Here is a 25,215-nt window from a genome sequence, read left to right on the forward strand (position 1 = left end):
AAGAACACAGACCAATACCAGCACGGATTAATAGAAAAACTACTTGATGTGAATGAGCAAAAACGGAAAAAACACAGATGTCCACTGATGTTATTCCTTGTCCTGCTCCAAAGAGTATCAGCTCTAGCAGCACCAAAGACTACAGTTAATGGACAGTTTTGAGAGGGGAGTTATTTTAATAATCCAAGTCAGAGACACATTCCACTCACTTCCTCTGTGAAAGGAGAGCTGGAGCATCAGCGTAGGCAGCTCCTTAACACACAATAATAAACCAGGGCAAGAAAAACTATTTCAATTTTTTTTTTTTAACACTGTAACTAGGAAGTTTCCTATACCACTGTTATAGCCATTCCTTAAAAAATTTTAGTTTAGCATAGGAAAGAGTTAACATCAAAAATAAGGTTTAACAAGATCTCATCCTAATAACATAACCAAGAAAAAAATAGGAAAACAATGCAAGACTAAATCTTAGTGGAGCATACGAATATATTAACATCTTGCTGGTATTATCTACTATAGTTACTATCTCCCAACACAGAGCAAAAGCATAAGTGTACATCAACTATCTTTTACTCTCGTTGCCATAGCAGGCAAATATACAAGATACCTATTTTTTCTTTTTTAAACACTCTTCCTATCAGTCAAACCCTAGAGAAAAATAATATCATTTTGCCATATGTATCACTATGTCATAAACCACTATATAGAGACAAGTATTCAAACAGATCTCCTCACAGTACTTTCATGCCTCCAGTTCACCAAACATCCACTTTGCCACCCTGTATCTATTGGGCTAGTAATTGAAACCTTTGTCTGCCAGTTGTTTTAAATAAAAGGGCAAGGGCAAAGGAAAAGGTAATTCTACCAAAACATAGTAGGTAGAACTGGTATTCATATTGGGAAGGAACAATTCTACCTGCTTCATCCATCTGAAGTGACCAGTCCCCATAATGCTCAGACTGCAGGCACCCTCTAAGTCCGTTCCAATTTGATACTCAAAACAACTGAATACCATGGAACAAAAAGTTATTGCATGGTGTATTTGATTTATGTAGTTCTGTGTACCGGTGAACAAAGGCACAGATCAGGGAACAACTGTGCACCATCAATTAACTACATAATCACAGAATCAGAGAACAGTCCATGTTGGAAGGGACCTCAGAAGATCATCAGGTTTGACCTCTCATGGGAAAAAGGAGCATAAAAGAGATTACCTAGCAGCCTGACAAATCATGTCCCAGGTGAGTTCGTTCCAGCAATTGATTCTTACTGTAAAAAGTCTCATATCAAGAAGATACCTCTACCAGTGTAACTTGTATCCATTGTCCCTCCATATAGCTCCTTGTGAAGAAAGTGACCTCTGTCTTCTTTGTAGGCACTCTAAGTACTGAAATATAGTGTAAAGGTCCCCCCAAGCCTTCTCTTTTCCACGGTGAAAAGACCTAACTCCTTCAGTCTTTCTCTATAAGGCAGGTTCTCCAGCCTTTTGATCACCTTCATGACCCTTCTTCAGGCCCTCTCAAGTCTGTCTCTTTTTTAATGATGGGGACCAGAACTAGACACAGTAGACACAGTACCCTAGGTGCTGCCTGACACACACCAAGTAGGGTGGGATGATCATATCTCTGTCTCTTCTAGTAATGCCACTGCAGATGCATCCCAGGACCTGATTTGTTTCCATTACTGCAGCAATGCCAACCCATGTTCAGTTTGTCATCCATCAGGACTGCCAGGTCCCTTTCAGCAAGGCTATTCCTGCCACCGCATAGATCCTGGCATACACTGGGCTCTTTGGATATCTTGTCCCAGGTATAGGACCTTGCAGTTGCCTTGGTTAAACTTCATATAATTTTTGCTTGCCCACTCTTCCACCCTGTCCATGTCTCTCTGTAAGATAGCTCTCCCTCTGAGGTGCCCACCTCATCACTCAGTTCAGTACCATCAGCAAACATGGTCATGACGCTTTCGATCCCATCAGACAGATCATTTATGAAGATATATAAGGAGTCGTAGCATTCTATGATGGATTGACTACATCAGCGGACAAGGCAAAAGCAACCGATGTCACCTACCTGGAATTCTATAAGGTTGTTGACATGGTCCCACAATACCCTTACCTCTAAATTAGAGAGAGATGGATTTGAGAGATGCTCTGTTCAGTGGAAAAGGAATTGGCTGAGCGGTTGCATGCAGAGCATGACAGTCAGCAGTTCAATGTCCAGGTAGAGACCAATAGTGAGTCATGTTCCTCAGGAGGCATTATTGGGACTAGTACTGTTTAACACCTTTGTCAGTGATGTGGACAGTGAAATTGAGTGCACCCTCAGCAAGTTTGCCCATGACACCAAGCTCTATGGTGCAGTCAACATACTGGAAGGAAGGGATGTCCTCCAGAGAGGCTTAGACAGGCTTGAGAGGTAGGGCTGTGTGAACATCATGGAGTTCAACAAGACAAGTGCAAGGTGCTGCACCTGGGTCAGGGCAATCCCAAACATGAATACAGGCTTGGTGGAGAATGGATTGAGAGCTGCCCTTATGAGAAGGACTTGGACATGCTGGTGGATGAAAAACTAAACATTAAACATGAGCTGGCAGTCTGGGCCTTCTCACTGCATGTCAACTCCATCCCGGGCTGCATCAAAAGCAGCACGGCCAGCAGGGTAAGGAAGTGATTCTCCCCCTCTACTCTATTTTCATTAGACACCACCTAGAAACTGCATTCAGCTCTGGGGTCCCCAACATAAGAAGGACATGAAACTGTTAGTGCAAGTCCAGAGGAGGGTCACAAAGATGATCAGAGAACTGGAGCACCTCTCCTATGAAGACAGGCTGAGGAAGTAGGTGTTGTTCAGCCTGGAGAAGAGAAGACTCTGGGGAGACCTCATTGCAGCCTTCTCGTACCTAATGGGGGCTTACAACCTACAAGAAAGCAGGAGAGAAACTCTTTGTCAGAGATGTAGCAATAGGACAAGGGGTAATGATTTCAAACTGAAAGAGGGTAGATTTAGATTAGATAGCCAAAAAATAATCACAGTGAGGGCAGTGAGGCACTGGAGGAGGTTACCCAGAGAAGTTGTAAATGTCCAAAGGCATTTAAAGGGAGTTTGGCTAGATGATCTTTAATTGTCCCTTCAAAGCTATTCTATGATTCTATAGATTTCATATTGAATTGGGAACCCTTTTTCCCAGTAAGTTGGGCAACGTTATGAAACCATAACACCTGTACATAACCCTGCTCACCACTGATTCACAAGGTGCCCTACAAAAATTGACCTGACCAAGAGAAGTGTTATCAACCAACATGTTAAACAGCTTGGAGTACCCAGCTATCCAACAAAAGCATCCTTTTATCAAAACTCCAAACATTGCTTTTCAGATCCGAGTACAGAAAGCATAAAAAACAGCCTCAAAATGTTCGATGGAAGCTGGTCTTCTCTTACTGACAATTTCTGCAAACATGCATCCTGTGACTCCTGATATGCAGTAATCAGTCCTACCATACCATACAGATTTTCACACAGTTAAAAAACTGCACAAGCTGTCGCAGTTGTTCCCCATCAAGACAATCTCCTCAAAGCACATTAGAGTTTCTTTAGAGGAATGAAGCACTATCAAAAAGCTCATCTGTCTCCTACTTTGTTTTCCAGAATACAAGAAGGCCATCACAGCTGGAATAATCTTGCCTCAAAAGGGTCCACACCAAGCTACCTCATGTTTCATTTAATTAGCTGGTAATCCAGGAACACCTCCATACAGCAGTCTTAGACAAGTAGATAAAATTCTCCATAACACGCTACTGAAATATTTGAATTGTACTTTTAGTCTGTTTTATTACATACCTGTTAGAATTCCAGGCAAAATGGCCCATTACATTTCTGTAGCACTGAAGATGCAATTATACTTGTCTGGCATACAGAATAAGCCGATTTCTTTGTGTGGTCCTGGGCTGCTGCCACCCCACATCATTTCACAGTGAAGAACAAGTTCATTCACTACTGAAAGCACTAAGAGAAACAACAAACAATTTCCCTGAACTACTATTATTCCTATTCAAAAAAATGATGATGATACCACTAACAAAAACGTATAGCCTAAAGGGAATAGGAAATCTTTTTGAATTCTTTTAAGTTATTTGCTTGAAACTAAAGTAATATATAGTTAAAGAAAACTCAATTACCTAATTATGAAAAGCACAAGCTTAAAGATAATCCCTTCCCTCGAGCAGCATTATACCTGAAGTTGGCTCTGGGTAAAAGCCAACTCTTCCAACTGACACTGAAGAATTGCAAAGAAAAAGGAAGGGGAGAGAAGAGGGAAATCCCCATGATTTCATCTTCATTATATGGACAAAGAACATGTTTTAAAACATGTATTACATAGGTTTCTGGAGTATTTGGAAAGATATCTCTAAACTTTAACAGAGTGAAAACACAAAGGTTTGAAAAAAATAGAAAGCAGTGTTTTGGATTTTTTTTTTTTTTTGAAAACCTGAATTTCTATACTCTGACAGCTTTTTTTTTTAAAAAAACTGCACTCCATTCAATGTCTTTCTTCCCTCTTGACTCATAAATAGAAACATATTACATATTAGTTTCTCATCATTAGGTACTACACTGTGAAAGTAGTGGAAAAAATTTCTGAAGTTCACTGTGGAAATAACATTTTCTAAGGGAAATGTCATTTACAGTAGATATGGAAAGAAACAGAAAAGAGAATTATACTGAATATTTTGACTGAATTTGCCCAGTATACTTTGAAAATATTTTTTTTCTCCATAAACCTTTATTTACATTTATGAGAACAAATGTACGTAAAAGGCAGAGAAAGACTTAAGCATAACTAAAAATTTTTCATGGCATAGGGGAAAGCTCATTGTACAAAATGTTTCTGAAGGTGGCAAACCCAATGAAGGACTTTGCAAATTGAACATAGCCTCTGTAAATAGAAACCTTTGGTTCAATCTTATCTCCCTGAGTACAGAAATACATTTTCTGAAGCCAATCTTCCTATATTCCTATAAGGCTAAAAAGGTAATTCTCAGATTCTGGTCATGAGTGGTGTTCCCCAGGGGCCAGTGTTGGGGCCCATCCCCTTTAGTGTCTTTACTGATGTTTTAGACAAGGGAACTGAGTGTTCCCTCAGCAAGTTTGCAGATGACACCAAGTTGGGGGGAAATGTCAATCTGCCAGCGGGTAGGAAGGCCCTGCAGAGGGACCTGGACAGGTTGGATCAATGGGCAGAGGCCAATGGGATGAGGTGCAACATGGCTAAGTGCTGGGTCCTGCACTTTGGCCACATGCAGCACTACGGGCTTGGGGCAGAGTGGCTAGAAAGCTGTGCAAAGGAAAAGGATCTAGTGGTGCTGGTTGACTCTCACCTGAACATAAGCCAGCAGTGTACCCAGGTGGCCAAGGCCAACAGCATCCTGGCCTGTATCAGAAATAGTGTAGCCAGCAGGACCAGTGAGGTGATCGTCCCCTTGTACTCAGCTCTGGTGATGCCGCACCTCAACAACTGTGTTCAGTTTTGGACACCTCACTACAAGAAGGACATCGAGGCCCTGGAACATGTCCAGAGAAGGGCTACGAAGCTGGTGAAGGCCTGGAACACAAGTCCTGTGAGAAACAGCTGAGGGAACTGGGGTTGTTGTTTGGTCTGGAGAAAAAGAGGCTCAGGGGAGACCTTATTGCTCTCTACAGCTATTTGAAAGGAAGGTGTGGGGAGCTGGGGGGCAGCCTCTTCTCATAGGTAACTAGTGACAGGACTAGAGGGAATGGCCTCAAGTTGCACCAGGAGAGGTTCAGGTTGGAAATGAGGAGACATTTCTTCTCAGAAGGAGCAGTCAGGCGTTGGAACAGGTTGCCCAGGGAAGTGGTGGTGTCACCCTCCCTGGGGGTGTTCAAGGAAAGGTTGGACATGGTGCTTAGGGACATGGTTTAGTGGCTGACAGTGGTAGTAAGGGGATGGTTGGACCAGATGATCTTGGAGACCTTCTTGGAGATTTTTTTCAACCCTAATTATTCTATCATTGAAAGCCTGTACTTTGGTAACCTCCTACTAATCAAGACTGAGGGCACATTTATGCTTCAGTTCTCATGATATCAAATGTAACAGTAAGATAGAAATATTTCAGAGTTCATCTTATTGACTGGTACCACTCTAAATATCATGCTTGGCTTAGTGGGTAGTAGTGGATATAGAAACACTGCACAGTTGTGCAGTTTAATTACCTGGGATATCCAAGCGTTACTCTTACTCTCTCAGTGAGCTGCAAGAGAACCAGTCAGACTTTTGGGCACATGATGGACAGGATACATATGGAGAAGGTGTGAAAGGGAACCAGAAGGCAGCACTGGCAATCTCTGCGCTTTTTTTTTGCCTTTAAGAAATAGGTTATTACTCTGATAGACAGAAGAATATCAGCTCTAGCAAATATTCCTTGCTAATTTGCATTTGGGATACGATGAGGTATGTGGTGTGAGTGAAGAGCAGAGTTGTGAACATCCAAATGATATCTCAGAAAAATTCTGCAGCAAGAAGTAAATGCTTAGATAGGACTAAAATGCTTAGACAGCACTATTCTGAAAAAGGCAGCAAAGAAATTCCAGGTTCAGCTTCTGAGTGAAGCCAAATACTTCCAAAAGTAAACACAAACTGCAGCTGTTCTTCTAGCTTGCTTCCTTAAAGCGTATGCCTTGTTTTACATTTAAATGATGTGTTGGGTGCATAATGTTTTATATAAAAGCCTGCAGTTCTTCCTTCAGAAGGATATAGTCTTTGTTATATAAAAATGTTCTTTAAAATGATAAATATTCATGTTTAGTAGTCTACTTCAGTTGAACTACATCTCCCCTGACTTTTCCTTGGAGAAAAAAATACTAATGAGAGGTCTGGGTTTTGAGATGCACAGAAATTAAGTGGTTTACACTATTACATATAAGCATGTCAGCAGAAGTCCTCCACCTTCAAGTGCTTTTCCTAAAGCTACCACTCAACATTTTGCATTAATATAGTACCTCATTCATTTTGAAGGACATTAACCTGATTTTGCCTGCCTTGTCACTGGTTGAGGAAAATTCAGCGACTCATTACTCTTACTTTTTCTTAGAGGCAGTTGTAAGCTAGCAGTATTAATTACTGACATTTAAGTAAGTGCAAAATCTACCTCTTATATTTGATTTTCCTGTAAACGCCTTTCTCAGCCTAAAGCACTGTAGTTACATATAAGTTATCATATCATGGATTCATTCAACTGTCTATTCTACCTACACTTGGAAGTGAGAGCTAGCTTTCAACAACTAAAACAAAACACATGGACAGCATGTCATAAAAGTATAATGGACCTTTCAGTGTTGGGAGACGTAAGCCCTTCATGAAGACCTTTAACACTGAGACAGACAGAACAATATTAGATCATGTCTCCTGAGTCAGCTGGACATACCCCAAGGTCAGAAAACCTAAAGAGAAGAATGAATGAATGAATGACAGCTTTGAGAAAGAGACCCATTTCTTGGAAGCAGATTGGAGAAATTAAAAAAAAAGCAAGCAGTTTGCCTCCTCCAGAAGACAAAACACTTCACATCATTGCCTTTTAAGAATGCTGATACGTTCAGGAAAAGACTTCAATTAAAACATCCTGTATTTCATTGTTTACAATTAGGCAGCATTTTTGCCTTTGTTAATTCAAGAAACATAAAATTAGAAGACACATAAAATGAACAATACAAGGGGATGTTCAGTGTTATTTTTTTTTTCCTTTTTACTCATCCCACTCTGTCAAAGTCCCTGCCAGAATACATTTAGATTTATTACACTTGTGGGTAAAACTTGTTCACTGACAACTGACCTGATTATGATTAATATTAAAGCAGATGCTCATGAAGCTTTCCAGACTACAATCTCGATGTTTTATTTGGAAACCCACTAAAAAGGCACACACTGTCCAGACATGGATACCCTCTCACACCTAATAAATGCAAACAAAAAACACAGCTTGTGCTTCTATTTCAAAACCACTACAGTAGTAACAGATCTCTTTTCCAGGAGGATAACAAGGTCTTTCAGACTATGCCTTGTTTTCAAAGATCATCAGCAGACAGAATATTCACAAACTAGCTCCCTCTTATCTTGATTCCAGAACCTACTGTTGTGTATTTGCTTTAAATAGGGCTAACCATTTTTGATACTTATGACTGCCCAAAAATATAAAGATAATCATTGGCCTAATATAGATACACAAAATGTAGGCTTGCACATCCCTACTTGTGGCCCACAGGAGGAGACAGAACATACTCCTATTCATCAACCTAATAGGGAAGGGAAGCAGCTGACACTCAAAAGCAGGGCTGCCACCAATAGGAACCCAGACAGGCTGGAGGAACACATTCATAAAATTCTTATGAGACATAGGACAAATGCCAAGAACTGCAGCTACGCAGCCTTGGAAGGAGAGCAGCTTTGGAGGATAGCCCTGGGTGCTGATGGCAGTGAGCTGAGCTGAGGCCAGCCATGTGCCTAAGAAGCAGTACCTGGGGTGGTAGGAGAAAGGCATGGCCCTAGAGGCAGGGAAGAGCAGGAGCTGTCCACTCTGCTTGGTGCTCTAGATGCTGCTCCTGTTTCTGGGCTCCAGAGTACAGGAAAAACACACAAACAGGCAGGAGGAGACACCAAGGCAGTGGTGCTAGAGGCCTTGTCCTGTGAGGCGAGGCTGCGGAGCGGTGCCAGTTCAGCCAGGAGAAGGGGCAGCTGCGGTGGCTCCCAGCAGCAGTCCCAGCACCATCAGCAGGGGATGGAGGAGACGCGGCTGGGCTCTGCCCGGGGGGTGCCTGGCGGGAGGGCGGGAGGCAAGGCACAGACTGAGGCACGAGGGGCTCAGGATGGAGACGAGGAGAAGCCTTTTCCCCACCTGGACAGCCTGGCTGTGGAGCTGGGGCCCAGGCAGGTTGGGACACTGCAGCACAGGCTTTGTGTCCCAGCTGGTTGAAGCCCTGAGCAGCCTGGCCTGAGCCTCTTGTGGTTCCTGCCAGAACGAGTGATCCTGCCATCATGCGAAATTCAGCAGAGCCCTAACAGACAAAATGTCATATAAATACATTTCTAAAGGTATGACCCTTTCTTCCCTCTGAAGAGGCTAACTTCCTTTGAACTTTTTCATACCCACTAATTCTAAAAATTTGTGAACAAGTCTTGGTAAATTTTCTGGTTCAGACTGTGTAATATATATTATATAAAATGCAGCATGCTTACCTGTACTTACTGTTTCTAATTCGTTCTACAACTACTGAATTCATTCTGCTTTATATAAAATAAATTCTCTTCAAATGACAAAGATTTTATGCTCTTATTAAACTCATCAAAATAGCCCTTCTGTACTTCATCTGTGGAGTGTCAAGCAAGCAATGCTTCATGTATAAGGCCTAAGCTCTGTTTTGCAGAAATAAATATGAATCACTTGGTTGTTAAGAGGCATCAGATGCAACTATCTAATTGTGTATTTGAGGTAGGCACATGCTCATTTGTTCACCCATTCAACTAAAAAACAAGCACTGAGCTCTTCTACTAAGTTAATCACAAAGACACTTCACTTAGTTTCACTGCCAGGTCAATCTCTATTACACTAATCATGCACCAGCAATAAGCAGCAACATCTTTATTGTGATTGCTTTTGACACGGGTGCAGGACTCACCCCTCCTGCCTTTAGCAGCTTTCTTCTGAATTCCTCTGTCGGGTTGTTGAATGTGAGCTTTTCACAGCGGAGGTGATTTACAGGTGGGTGGCCTTCAAGGTGCAGGAATAAGTCATAGTCAAATCGAACTTTCTTAGGTTCTTCCTGAGGGTTGAAAATAACCAGACAGAAAGATCTAACACCAAAACTAACTAAATTGAAAACAAGGGCTACATAAGACTGTCAGTTAAAATTAAAATTATGTTGTTTTTAACCATTCTATGCTCTGAAAGAATTCCTTCTGACACAGCCCATCAGCTGAGCTACAGTAAATCAGAGAAGTTCCTATCAGCCCACGATAACACACAGTAAAATGCATGAACTTCAAGCTGTCCTGACAAGGCTTAATTGAAAGTGTTACACCACGTCTGAATAGGCTAAAGACATGTATATCATGATTCAATTTACACTAGTTAACTCAGTCACCAACACAATCATTTCAATCATTTCTGAGCTGTAGATAGTAAAGGCAACACTGCAGTAAATTCTTGGATGCAAATTCTTCCTTAGATCCCAAAAAGTTGTAAAAAAGGCTAAGAACGAAACTGTTGCAGCAAACTATATTTGAACTCCCATGTATGGTATCTGTTCATTTATTAATGATACTTCTTTGCCTTGAACCATTGTGGCCGGATAGAATTCAAGTATTCCACCACAGCTTCCAAGCATTTAAAGTTCTCTGCCACTGTAGTAAAAAAAAATGAAGCTGAATGTTCCCTGTACCAATATGGAGGGAGAAAGAACAGGAAAGGCAAATTTATCTTGGAAGAAAATACTCTACTGTTCTGAGAAATTGTCAGCTGAAAAAGGACACTACAGTGACTATATAGACTGCCAAAACCAGAGAAAGATATTAAGTACATTTTGTGTTACACATTTACAAAGTTCCAGAAGTTTAGAAATAAATTAATAATAAATATTTAATAATAAATAATAATTTAAGTGCTCTTTTAAAGCAACATTAAATAACCCTTTCTCCAAGGGTCCAGATGTGCAAAAGAAGCCACCAAACCAGTCAGTCTTAAGGCAGAATACAAGTAAAAGGGTAAATTTGGGAAAGGCTAGCAAAAAGGGAACCAAAAGGGAAGAAGAGGAAGAGACAGCAAAATCTCAGCATATAACCCACATTGCATCTGATCAAGATGTGCTCTGTTCAGTGACAGAAATATCAAATGCTTTAAAAAAAATCACATTAAAAATATTTTGATTCAGGATTCCAAGGATGCAAAGAACAGGAAGTATAGAAATCTCTAAAAGTAATACTGTAAAAGTCATATTTTTCAAGCACAGTCAAGGGCTCAGCATCCCACCTCTAAACTTGGAGCAGAGACAACAGAAAGAGACCTGAGATAAAAGGCCTGCATTTGCTTATTTCTAAAGACAGAAGAGAGTAGTTGCCTTATATGGGCTCTTTTCTTCATGGACCATTTTCAAAGGCTACCATGGATGAAGACATTTCTTACCATTGAAGATGAACACATGATTTTTTGAAAAAAATTGGAAGTGCTGCTTAGAAAACGGTCATGTTGCTATAGGCAATCAGCTGGTATCAGCAGCTTTGTCATAAAAGCAGAGTTACAAGAATTTACAAACTGAGGTCTTCAAAGAATTCTGTAGAAAGTTAGATGAACATAACCAATAATTTCAAATCAAACTTTCACTAAACAAAGCACTCCCTTTAGGACTGTCATTACTTCAAAAGAGTCCCGACAGTGAAGACAGGATATAGTGCAGTTGATGAACCTTATTCTAAACTGACTGCTTTTTCCAGAGTAGAAGTCTTTCAACCTAAAAAAGCTTTTTTTCAAGGACTTCGTCTCAACAGCTAACAACTATATCCTGATGATGATGGTGATTACATTTTTGGCAGAGGATGGTTTTTTATTTCTACAATCCTTTTGAGCTTGGAACATTTTCTGTCAGGGCGAAGTGCCTGTTAGATTTTCTACCAATTTCTATTTAGTTCTGGGAAGGGATGCACTTTCTCCCTGATCCAAGTGGCATCCTGTACCCCTGCCATCTCCATTCATTAGGGTTCCTCATGAACCAGAAAAGTTTTCTATCTTGAGTACGTGATGATGTTCTGTCTCCTCTTCCTCCTTCCATCTTCTGTTTTTCAGTTCTGGCATACTTGGAAGTATGGAAGTATCTTGGAGGAAAATCAGTAGCTGAGCCACCAGAAAGCAGTAATTTGCCTCAGGCATGCCAGCTCCACTTTTATGCCACTTTTCCTTTGCATTGTACTGGCCCCAGAAAGGGTATGCTGCTATAACTACATGAAAAGCTAGCCGACACACACTTAAACTGCTGCTGGTTGTATTCCGTTACACCAAAATAGGGTCAGGGATGTTTGCAAGCTTCCTAATTCTACATGCTGCTTGAGGGTGAGCTAAGTTGTAATTACTGATGCCCTCTTGATTTCAGTCTAAACAACAACTCCTGAGGAGAACTACTGAGACTCTCAGGTCTCCACAGTCAAAGGCAATCAAAAGTTTGAGTGAAAAACAGAAGAAGAAACGTGGGGTGGGAAGCTTTCTGTAGAGATGCTTCAATGAATCAACGTCTTCTGACTTGGTCCGCCTGGTTTGGGGGTGAGCTCTTAATAGATAAGCTAAAAAGAATGTTTTGGTTTTCTTTAATAAAATCTGATTTCTTGTAATGAATCTAACTGCTTTCCTAACTGAAACAGAGCTAAAAAGCATTCCGAAGAGGTCAGTCAACTTGGAGGTATTTCTGCTTCCCTTTCCAACAGGGAATGGGGTGGGTAGACTGAGCCCTATTCCTCACAGATTGATACAGGGAACATTTCAAAATTAACTTAAAAACCTACAACTTAGAAAGCGCCTCAGCAGAATTATCTACACCTTACACCTTGACAGAGTTTCTGTGAAAGACAATACTGGAACTTCTACCTGAAAGCACACAGAGCTAACAAAGTTGTACTCTAACCCAAATTACATGAGCAAGGTTCCAGCAAAAAGTCTTATTATGCATCTGTTTTCTTGTCATTTTAGCTTTTCACCAAGCATTTGACATATTAAAGGTAATAAGAAAACGACTTGATTAAAATGATGTTATAAAATAACTAGGTAAGTACCTTAAAAGCATATGTGAAGTATAATAGGTCCACCAAAACACATGATATACAAAAGGAACCTATAATATTGCAATTATTAAAAAATTTTTCATTAAGTCTAAGATATCAGGCAAGCTTTCTCCTCTTTAATTCCACCCAAGTCCAATTCTTTTCATCTGAACAAGTTAAGAGTAACAGAACCCATTATGTACATTAAAGGAAATCTCCGTGTTTGCTATCTAAAGGACTGCACTTACTGTGCAGTATTTACTTAGACTTTAAATTTGAGATATCACAATAATGCAAGCATTGTAGAATGACACTTATTTTCCTTTTAAACTATGCCCCCTGGTAATGTTGAGTAGAATCAATGTTCACGTATAAGTTAAAAGAACGTTTTTGCAGACTTAGGACACAGGATTAAAAAAGACTCTATATCAAAGACCAAAAAAGTGAACAAATTATAAAGATCAGCAATACTTACAACAGAACAATGGGTTCATTATGAAATCAACATGATCAAGGTCAGCTTCCTTCAAATTTTTAAAGTGGCTTTTGAGCTTCCTGAAGCATTATTTAAAGCTTGAGTAATAAGTGTTCTTCTGAATATCTATTGAATAATTCATCTTCTTTAATTTATTAGGTAATCTAACTTCAGAGAGTTATCTACTAAATATAGTTAGATATTTCTAAATGTCTTTGAATTAAAAGCAGTTACAAACGCGTCCTTAAACCTTAATTATAACTGTTTATGAATTAAAATATACATCTTAAAAGACTTCTATATAGTTTTAGTTTTTATTTTTGTTGCTTTTTTTCTCTTTTAAATGAAAAGTGATTCCTTACCTTATTTTTGAAGTAAACCTCAATTGGCAAAATGAAACCAGCATACCCAGATTCTTCAACTTTGTAGGGAGGATCCTTACACACTGAAAAAAGAGAAAAACATCTATTTAACAGAAAGGTTTGAAAACAAACAAAACATGAGTAAATAATCTGCAACAACACTTCCTTGAAAACACTATTAGAAAGCTGCACACGCATAGTAGGACATTTTTGCACATATTCTACTGGCCACGCTTCCTGTAATGCAGCCCGGAAAATGGCTGGCCTTCTGGGTTGTAAGCCTGCACTGCCAGCTCATGCTCAGTTTTTCATCCACCAACATGCCCGAGTCCTTCTCATAAGGGCTGCTCTCAATCCATTCTCCACCCAGCCTGTATTCATGTTTGGGATTGTCCTGACCCAGCCACAGCACCTTGCACTTGTCCTGGAGACGTCATGAGGTTCACACATGCCAACCTCTCAAGCCCATCCAGCTCCATCTGGAGGGCATCCCTTCTCTCCAGCATGTTGAGCATACCACACAGCTTGGTGTCATGGGCAAACTTGCTGAGGATGCACTCAATACCACCGTCCACATCACCGACAAAGATCCCAATACTGACCCCTGAGGGATATGACTCATTATTGGTCTCTACCTGGACATTGAGCTGTTAAGCCATTGCTGTGAGAATGGAAAATTTGGAGGATTCCACCCTGAGAAATTTACATATGTAGAGGGCAGAAGGATTGCCCTTCATGCATTCATAACCTAATACTAATAAAATCCTAATTCTAATAAATGTAATTTAAATAAATACTTAAACTAGAAGTAATGGTAATAAAATAAAAATCTGTATTGTCAGGGCAGGCAGTGGGAAAGCGTGCAATATGACACAATGACTTTACAGTACGTAATGAGAGCCCTGAGGATGGTTAACTGTTTCATTATGTTAAAACAGTATCCTGGTTTACCCCATAGGATTCATAAATCTTACATAGCAGAAGGTTTTACCAGATCCAATATACAACATTTACCTTCAAGTTTCAGTTAAATGCAAAGGCTTTTAGTTCCATGAAATCCCCATTGTACTTAGCTTGAGCTCTGACAAATGGCAGTAGCCTGTCAAGCCAACCTCGTGACAAAAAGCATGTCTTTACAGAGCCTGAAACAGAAGCCTTCTCTTCCTCTTCAGCTGCATGACAACTTTTATGGAGAATTGATGTTCAGGTAACAAATACAAAGACAGGGTGACCTTGAGAAACCATCCAACTCCTGCAGCACAAACTCATACACTTCCAATGCCGCATTGATATGCACGACAACTAAAGTGCCACATCATCTCAGCAACATCACAGGACACTGACAGCTTCTCTGCTGAAGACTCATAGAAGGACGCAATTCATACACAAGGATTGACTTCTTCAGAAAGTGGCTCTAGCTCTTTCAGTCTTAGCTGCCTGAAAGAAACTTCACACTGCCACACAGATCATTTGCTAGTATGTGTGCTCTTTTCAGTATTGCCTTCTAGCTGCTCACTGCACTGTGTCAGGTGTGAATTAAACTATTCATATACATCAATTGAAGTGTGTCTTGCAATTAACTGCACAAGACTGAAACACCAAAATTACTCTTCTTTAGCAAAGTGCCATAGGTAGGCACTTAATACCTTCTATCATCCCAGAAAGATGACCAGGCCTTTCTGAAACATCCAGAAAAATAACTGCTCCCATGTTCTCCGCAGCACAATTAGTCCATCAGCTTTCCGGGGACATGCAAGCTTGGTTAATCTCCAAGTAAATGAACACACAAGTTTTTCCTACTACCTCACCATTCTCCTCCTGCTTTGCTAGCACTAATCCCACGCAGCAACTTGAAGAATAAGGAGGACTCCAAGTCCCTGCTCATCTGCTGCAGTTGTATATCACTACCCTACTTACCTTACACAGTCAAAGGAAAGGGAAAAGGATGATAAAAATGGAAGAAAAATAATCTCTTTTACAGAGTTATTCTTCAACACCATACACTTCCAGCAACAGAACTTATTTTGTTTCTCTTGGCAGGAAACAAGAGGACCTGTAGTTAATAAAGTGGGATTTGAAAATATCTTGTAAAAAATACTAAGATGATAGGTCAAAACTGAGAGGTAGCTTCAGATCGACAAAGCTTTTAAACTAGAAACTAAACATTTTATAAACATTTTAACTTAGAACCTCAAAGTAATAGTATATCACCTTAAGCTGACATGTCTTCCCTTATGAGGGCTTTGTAGCAACTGAAAACATCGATTTAATAGTCCTAGTTAAACATAGTTAGAGTTTACAGTAACATACACTGACAGCTTTTCAAAGATTGAGTAGCCCTCCTGCTCCTCCTTCACACTCAGAAGATACCCTGAGGGGAAAGCCTTCCTGGTATTATTTGAATACCCATACAGATGTAAAGACAGAAGACTGAAAGCCATTTAAAACAAGAAGATACTAAACATGAGGTATTTATCCAGATGGAAAAATAAAAACTTTAAAAACTGTAATACATTAGCTGCTACAGATATTTCAGGCTCCATTACATAGTATGCCACAAATCATTTTTTTTTTTTTTTTTAAAGTCACATCAACTTCTTCCTGAACACTTAATTGGTGCAGAAAACACTGTCAGCATAAATATTTTTCTTTTTTCTCTCTCAAATCTCTCTTCTTTCAGATTTACACAGCTGTAAGCAATACTGAATAGTACCCTGTCAGAGTTTCACATTACAGTTCTGAAAATAAAGTCTGTTATACTTGCAGACTTGGTTGAAACTTGGGCCATGGTCTACAAAACCTCTAGCACAAGGAAACTACTCTGTGTGCCTTCCCAAACCAAAAGGTGGGCTTTTGAAAAGATGGAATTCTACAGTCTTGTGGTTGAAAGCTTCCTGGAAAAAGAGTTAAATAACTGAGCAAAGCTCCATGAGCATAGACTACAACTACAGTGAAGGCCATGACAATTTTCTTACTTTTCTTGTGGATGCTGCTACTACACATACTGACAGATGCAGCACCTTGGTGCAGTCTGCACAAAGACCCACTGGTTTAAGCTCTTTTTTGTTTTGTTCAACTGTCACAGCTAGCAACCAGGGTTCCTGTATCAGCATGTGTAGGTTAACCAACAGGCAACCATCCTAGCAAAGTTTGGTGAGTGAGAAAAAGATAGGTGGCAGGAGTCAGGTAACCCACAGAAGAGAGAAAAATAACAGAAGAGAAAAAAACACTAGAATAAAGAAAAGAAAAAACAAGAGCGATTTTGTCATGTTCAGACCAACAGAGTACAATCAGCAACAGAAATTAGGATGGAGTGATTCTGAAGATGGAAGAACCCAGAAACTCTAACAGGCTTCTCAAAGCTCGTTAGAAAAGCAGCCACTCTGGACCAACTAGATAAGCAGAAAACACTGCCATGCTAGAGACAACCTCCTCCTCAGCCAGAAGGAGGGAGGCATTTCCCCAGTGATTGCTCCACTCCTCTGAAGTGGCACCTACAAATGTATTTAAGTACTAAAGAAACAAAGCCTCTTGCATAATGCTGTCACTAAGAGTTAATAATTTTGGTCAGTTTCTGCTACACACACACCACCACTCTCCACCCCTCCTTACCCAGTGGAAACAGTTTATACAGTGAAAAGGCATTTCCTTCCCCTCTCCTATATACTTTGGATAGGTGTTCCAACTTCAAGATAGTCTCTGTGTTACTTAAGGCCCTATAGATTCCTACAAATCCAGTAAAAAAAATTAGTTCCTCCACTAAGAAAACAGTTCCAGAGAATATCATTGCTGTGACGCAGCAAGAAGCAGCCAGCAATAGGAGTAACTATAGTTCACTTATAACAGTGTCTCTTCGCACGAGAACTGTTATGGTCAGGCAAAGTAAAGGAAAAGCAAGAATATGTAGATTTATTAAGGCCCAATGCTCTCAGAAAAAGCACATTTTGTTTCCTGTGTAAGGCAAGATAGTTTGTAACGCCATGCTGTTGTTGTACCTTGGTCAGAATTCAGGATCCTCCATAAAGCAAAGCTTTAATCTTAGGTATTTGAAAATGCATTTGCTAAACATAGAACTCCAGCCCCCCAAGGCAATTTTAGGTGCAATTTTGAAATAAAAGTTATATAATGGTGTTGCGTAGATTCCTAAGTCCATCCCATCTGATCATAGGTTCATTTTATTTCTGGACAAAGGTCACTACAACAAGCAGCAACGTTGGTATGTTTCAGGTTAAAGAGGAACTTAAACAGGGTTCTAACTATAGAAAAAGCAAGAACTATACCAAATTATTATAGCAAAATAATGCATGGGAGCCCCAAACTATGTGAAACTAAGAGACTACACAAACTGTTAAACTCGTCCTAGGACAAGAATTAGTTTTCAAATAGGTGAAACACCACTTTTCCACAATGCTAGGGAAGCACACACATGTACATATGTTTGAGTGCCACTGCGCAGGTACTGGCTTACAATTGCATACAAACCTCAGGTGCTCACTTGCAGTGCACTGTCAATTTCCCTTGACACAGGACTATTTAGACACTCAGCTGCAGTCCTAGCTATGTTAAAAAACACTTTTAAAATAATAGGAACAGGCAGAAACATGTTGGCTATAGTGCTATGTTCATTCTGACCAGCTTTTCCACACACACACACCATTGCAGTAATTTGCAGTTGACAAAAATACTTCAAATGCTCCTCTAACAGAACATGCATTACCAACTGCAAAATATCAAAGTGCATCTTTAAATTAAAATTGGAATGACATAGCCATCACTTATGCATGATTTATTAGCAAGGATTCATCCTCTACAAGATCTCAGGGCCTGTTTTGGTAATATTGTCTGTTACGCTCACTCTGCACAAACAGATGCAAGTGCATAGTTCTCATTCAATGCACTCTACAACTAAATTCTGGTAATGTCAACATAATGAATCACCCAAGATTAGAGCATGCCAGGACAGGATTTGTAGTTCTAGATTATCTATGTCCCCTACTTGTCAGGGCAATATGCCTTCTCCACAGCTCACATAAATGGATTAATTCATTTCTCTCAGATGTTCTGCTTATTTATTCCACAAGTGAAGCACTACGTTTTCCATGTACACATTTCCATGTGTTGCATCAGACGTTAACTGGCACCTAAAGAACACACAAACCAAGCCACAAGGATTCATTTTTTATTAGTAGTAACCACACTGAGGCCTGTGGAAATGACAATAACAAAATTGTGGTAATAGCCACCAGTTTTAAAAGCTTTAACAAGAGATTTGTTTGGTACTCCAGCACCAAACACTTCGTGTTTATTCCTTGATGAAAAATACAGACAGAATAAGTAAAGAAAGAAGTTCCTTTCAGGCAGATGCTGGCAGAACAACATCAGGGACATGCAGAATTGACTGTTACAACTCACAGATATTTTGTGCACACGGCAGAATAGATGATGTGGGTCCCTGCAGGAATTGAAGACTTCTGACAGAGAACTGGCTTGACTAAGTTTCTTGCACTGGTAATTTATAGATTCTTGCCTACGATTTGCTCACATCACTCACCCTTCAACCAACTTTCCTGCTAATTATCATCTTTGTTAAGGGACATCTTACTATAAAGGAATGGTATTTAAAGGAATGGTATTTACTTTCAGGTGAAGGCAGACTGCAGGACCAAATCTCTCCTGACCTAAGAAGTTGGTTTTAAATATTCAGCTGTGATTTCTACAGAAGCTTTTTGACTTTGGTATCCACTGCCACATCTTCCCAGCTGGTGGGCTCCAGTGCTTTGACTCTATACAAAATGAGGCAAGGGAGAGTAGCCTTACTTCAGGCACACATCAGTCATTAATACCTACAAATTGCCAGGCAGGTTCAAACAGCAGCTAGCAAAAATTACTGAGTTGAATGCGGGCTAAACAGTATCTCACACTAGGAATAAAGTGTTCCCATTTGCTTAATATCTTAGGCTGACAAGTCTTTCATGAGACATATACAACACTGAAATGAAAGTACAGGGGGATCCAAGAAAAAATTAAGACTAAGCTGTCAGCATTGTGTTTACAGTCTCATTAACTTCCCTACCCCACATACCAACTGCCTACATTCCCACCGCTTCTACCAGTTGGATCAGATAGCACGATAAATAAAGCGAACCCTAACTAAGACATGGAGTGACATTTTCTGTATATAATACCTACATACTGACCATTGGATACCCTCATCAACTGAAATCAAACATACAGAAAACAGGAGGAAGGGAAGCAGAAAAACCTGTCATGCCCAGAGGTTTTCCAAGTCCAAGTCTTACTGGACTTCTTAACTCAGCACTGGCCTTTAAACACTGCTAAGAGACCTGCAGAGAGGGTTTCTGAATCCTTTCAAAAACAGACTAAAAAAGGTAAGTTACTAAACACAGTTAAATATAAAAGTTGAATTAATGCCCAGTTAGAACTCTGTATTTGCCCCCTTAATTCTGCCCCTTCGCATGTGAAGGCAGCAATAAACCTTGAACACTCAGCTGCCAATTTCTGAAACACAGCAGAGAGCTCCCTACATCCCCCAGCTCAGGCAGAGCAACTTCCAGTTTTGCATTTACAATGCTGCCAGTAATTCAGAAGACTTTACAGGTTTTTATGTAATTTAATAATTCTCATCACATATATACTATCCATCTGCATGTCCAAGGAAAAAAAAATAAGAACACTAAATTCAACAGATCTGGGAAGTCCTAATAGGAAGTCCTAATTTGACTCTTTTCTGCAGCACATTCTCTGTGCTCCTTGAAAATACAATCACTTTTGACAAAATGAGATGAGCCAGGACACCTCAAGCGTCTTCACTATTTCAAAATGCTGTGCAAGCCCATGCAATGCACAGACGCTGCACATGGGAAAGAACACAACTTCTGCCACAAACCGTAAAGGAGAATGGAATCTGTACTGCCAGATGACAAGCAAGGGCTGCCTTACCTTGGAAGTCCCCTTTCATGTTAATTTCAACAGTATAACCTTATTTCCCAGTTTTGCTGAAATGGGAGACAAGTGGGGAAGGACTAAAATGCTCCACCTCACATATCAGATTCTGGACTGACACTGTCTGGCAGTAAAATCACCGACAGGACCTTGTGAAATGCCACATTTTACTGTCATGTACCACCCCTTCCAGGACTTCCACCAGGAGGAGCACTTCTCTCGACCATCCCAGCATCCACAGACATCAAAAGATATTTCGGCACCTGCAAGCTTTCTAATTTTCCAAATGGTGCAGAAGCTCCTCCTCTTGACTCTAAGTACACAGACTTATCTGGCTAGATTCTGCAATGCACATGCAAGCAACAATCCTTAAATCACCATAAATCTAGGTGACATTTTACATGACAATTAAAAAGAAAGTGATGTAAATAGTTCCAGTAACAAAAGCAAACTGATTTCTGAAAGGCTAGAAAGTCTCCCAAGCTAAATCAGCAGTCTCCAGCAAAAGCTAAGCAGGGGAGAAGTTCTCTTCAAAGAAGATGAAATAAGGTATTTAAAACTAAGAAACAGTGGAGATTTGGATACAACAGCACAATTCGGTTACTGTTCACAAGAAACAAAGGAAGTGTTTGAAATAATATTAACTAGAATCTAAGAAAGACGGTCATTCAATGAAGTTAGCACATCCTGATTATCTGTTGCAATAGCATTCTACAATTACAGGAACAATATACATTATACCCCTTTATTGTCCTTTGAAGCTTGAAGACACAGCAATGTATTTTAACTTAGGTCAGCAGGAAACCACTTATTACTAAAGTATTTCAGTATTAATTACAATAATTCTTTATTCATATTAAAATAATTGAAACACACTAGACAACATTATCAATGTTGCTTCTGTCACTTCCTTGATAGCCTTCCTGATGCTGTTCAGAGCAGCTGCATATGAGATCATGAATGCTAGTCCGCATTTTACAGCTATTTTAGCAATTGCACAGTGGGACTAAGAAGAAAAAGAAAAATAGTGTTTCGGGCATGTTTTGTTAAGAGCATTCATGAGCAGATGGGAAAATAAGATAAATAAGATAAAGCACACTACCCCAATTTAAACAAAGCCCTGATATATTAACATGATACAATCTTAAAATTATAGACGGGTACAGCTAAGGCTGGAACAACTATTTACGCTGTGTTTAAATGAATGTGCCCAATTGTTCTGGCTTTCACTGATCATTACTTCTGTAAGAGACCAACACAAAGCTGTACAACTAAAAATAACCCCTAAGTACACAGATTTCAAGTCTGTGTGAAAACCCATTCTGTGATGACTATGATGCAAATGTACACTCCAGGGCATAAACACAGCTTAAGAGCTGTGTTTGAATGCAAGTAAAGCCTATGTTGTATATGTTGGCACACGAGTAATGATCCCAACAATTATACTATTTGGTTATTTGACATTTTGAGTGAAGAGAACAAGAGAACAGATTGCCACCTGAGACTAATGATGAGTGCATTGTAAAGAAGAATCATAGAAAAGATTTTCTTCAAAAAAATAAATTGTTAACACCATTTCTGACTACTATAGCACACACACCCCTTTATTTTTCTGCCTACAATAAATACAAGATTTTAATGCCTGAAAACCAGACACAGCTATATTGCTTCTGAAATACTGCAGCCCTACACACCACATAGCTAACAAACTTTCCTGCATACATATAATAGAAAAGGGAAGAGGAAGAAGAGTAGATCGGACCTCAAAAGCAGAAAATCTTTAAAGTGGTACACAGTCTAATCCTTAGTAATTGATTCAGTTCTACTCCAAATCTAGTATGAAGAGAAAAAATAGATTTAGGAAATCATCACCTTACAAAATGCTACATTCCTAAAACTGTATTTGTACTACTAATATGCTGGTAATCTGTAAAACAGTAACAAAAATAAAGTGACAATGCTGTCCAAATATACATTTGATAGATTTTGTCTAGGGATTTCTCTAAGAAAGCAAACAGCTTTCTTAGGCATGAAAGCCATTTGTTCTGTACTCTTTCAACTCTGTTTTAAAAATGTCAGGGAAAAAAATAGACAAAACTGCATAGGTCATTTTCTTTAAAAGAATACACACACAAAAATACCTGTAAGACTATTGACTGAAACATCAGTAATGTTTTACTTGCTTATGTAGTATAGATTAAAAATACTTTCCCAGTTCAACAACAAAAATTTCTTGTTGTAGACTTGCACATAAGTGGGAAACAGGCTCTAATCGCATAAGAGAGGGAGAATCTGAAAGTACAACAGCACCTGGAGATTCAAACAGGCTGCCTGAAAGACAAAAAATAAGAAGCCCCTATTTCATTTTAACCTTGAAGCCAAACAATTCTAACAGACTACACTACTTGGTACAGTTTGAAATAGAAAAGTGGCCAAATGAGATGCGGTTGTTCAGACATTTCACACTAAAAAATAAAGTAAAATTTTCATCCCTCAAAACAAGCCAGGCATTGCTTTATACGGTTTCACTAAATGAGTTAAGCTATGATTCTAAAGTTTAAATAATCCAGCACTGACAAAAACATTAGAAGTATTCACAATTTCAACACAGGTTATTCTGTTCCAGACCTAAACCAAATTTAACATAGGAAAATAATGATACTGGTTTGTACTGAACTGTTTTTTGTCTCCTGTCAAACCAACTGAGCTATACACCTATCAAACAAAGCCTGAACAAATGAAAATGTGAATACAGATAACAGCTTAGGAAAAAGACTTTGTAACCCCTCTTACTATTCATCCCTTAACCTTCTGAATCTGACCTTTACTGCTTCAGCTCCAATTCTTTCCCTTTGCTAATAGCAATACATATTTCTTCTCTTGATACTCCGTCAGAGCATTATTTCTCCGTGTATTATGTGTGACTAAACAACAGCTTAGAGAAAAGTAATTCAACATAAACACCTTGAACAAAAATTCAAGCGATGAGACCATCCATACATGAAGAAAACAATCTCACACCATTGTTTCAGTCATGGCCATGACTCAACAGTATTTCAGAGGAACAGAAGACCACGCTTTTCTTCAGTTTTGATGAAGAGAATGTAATGTTTTACGTTGTGTGAAAATGGAGCAATGCAAACAACTCAAATCTGCAAAATTATGTACTCCTGGAAGTAATTTGCTTCAGTCTAAGAAAATTTCCCCCATTTAACTAACTCCCATTTATAATTCCTTCTGGCATTAGAGTACACATTGACTAGACTACAGTAAAACACTCAAAGTGGCAACTGGTGTTGCAGACACCTTCAGACACTTGCATTGTCTGCTCACAGCTTTTCTATATCAAAGCATACTCCCTCAGACTTCAGTTATCCAAAACATAACTTCCCATAGTACATTTGATTGAAAACCTTTCATGTACTGTTAGTTATCAAAGTTCTAGGGGTTCCGTAGCTTCCCTTTTTTTTTTTTTTTAAACCTAGTAATTGAATGATTGCCCCAGGAAGTTGTCTGAATAGATGCACCTTATGTTATCTTCCCAACCTGATCTCTCCAGGTTGGAAAAAAGGCCACCCCTAAGCACAGTATACATGCATTCCACTATTAGATTCAGAAATAAAAAGAGAGGGAAGCACTTATAGAAATGTACCCAAACCAAAGTAAAACTAATCAAGCTTCCTCATTCATTTCTCTGTACGTTTCTGGAAGGACAACAGTTCTTTCCACCAAACAGGTGTTTTAAAAGTAGCTTTCTATGTTGAAGACCGGTGATATTTGTTTTTTAAATTCAAGATGTTGTCCGTATTTAATTTAACACGGATAAGCATGAAATAGGGCCAAACAACAGAAGCAAGTTTGCCTGATTTTTTGCATCATCATCATTTTCTTTAAAATTACCCTTCAACCTAAGCTAGAACTCACATGCTAGATAACACATCAGGCAAACTGCCTCCTAGAACATCTTTTTAAAAAAAAGACAAGAAATGAAAACAACAAAACCCTTTTTTTTTTTCAGTAAGAAGGTCACAGTGTCAGAAATGTGACCGTCTGAGGCCTCATGCTGGATAAGCATTAAGAAAACGTCCAAACATACATAATCGAATATACTACAAAGAAAATGCTAACAATAATAAAATCGTGGCCGTGGAGACTCTTAATACACAGGAGTAGGAAAAACAGAAGTGAATCCAGTAACATATGCCATGACAAGCCCCACAGAGAGCTGTGAAAGGGCTGCAAGGTTCAGAGGAGAACAATGAACTGGAGAAGGGTGAGTGAGGAACGGGAATTGTTCCAACACCAAATTTCCATCCCAGTCTTCAGGAACTGATTTCAGCTGATAGCAGAGCTTCAGTCATGTGCATCAGAAACTAAAGATGCTTTCTTGGCTGTTCACCAGGGTAATGAATGTCAACATTCAGTGCTATTTAGACACACCAAGACTACAGGAAATAGATGGATTAGATCACTCACACGGTTTTCACCCGTGGGAACAAATAAATAGTCTTTCTGCTATTTTAAGTTATAAGACATGCACTCATATCTCTGCTATTGGTTCTACAAGCAAAACCCGGTTAAATGTAATTAAAAAGAAGACTAAGA

At 39.4% G+C, this 25,215-nt stretch overlaps 1 protein-coding gene across 4 annotated transcripts in view; it reads right to left on the reverse strand.

Moving 5' to 3' along the window:
- The window catches only part of MLLT3 (MLLT3 super elongation complex subunit), a 142,246-nt gene that overhangs the window by 61,316 nt on the left and 55,715 nt on the right, over positions 1–25,215 (reverse strand). For all 4 annotated transcript variants that reach the window (XM_040541512.1, XM_040541511.1, XM_040541515.1 and 1 more), the window contains 2 exons: positions 13,648–13,730; positions 9,687–9,830 (listed from right to left, as the gene is read on the reverse strand). In XM_040541512.1, the coding sequence (XP_040397446.1) occupies positions 9,687–9,830; positions 13,648–13,730 (227 nt within the window). The remainder of the gene's footprint in view (positions 1–9,686; positions 9,831–13,647; positions 13,731–25,215) is intronic.

The sequence above is a fragment of the Cygnus olor genome, chromosome Z (genome assembly GCF_009769625.2).
Source record: "Cygnus olor isolate bCygOlo1 chromosome Z, bCygOlo1.pri.v2, whole genome shotgun sequence".
In the NCBI taxonomy this organism is placed as follows: Eukaryota; Metazoa; Chordata; class Aves; order Anseriformes; family Anatidae; genus Cygnus; species Cygnus olor.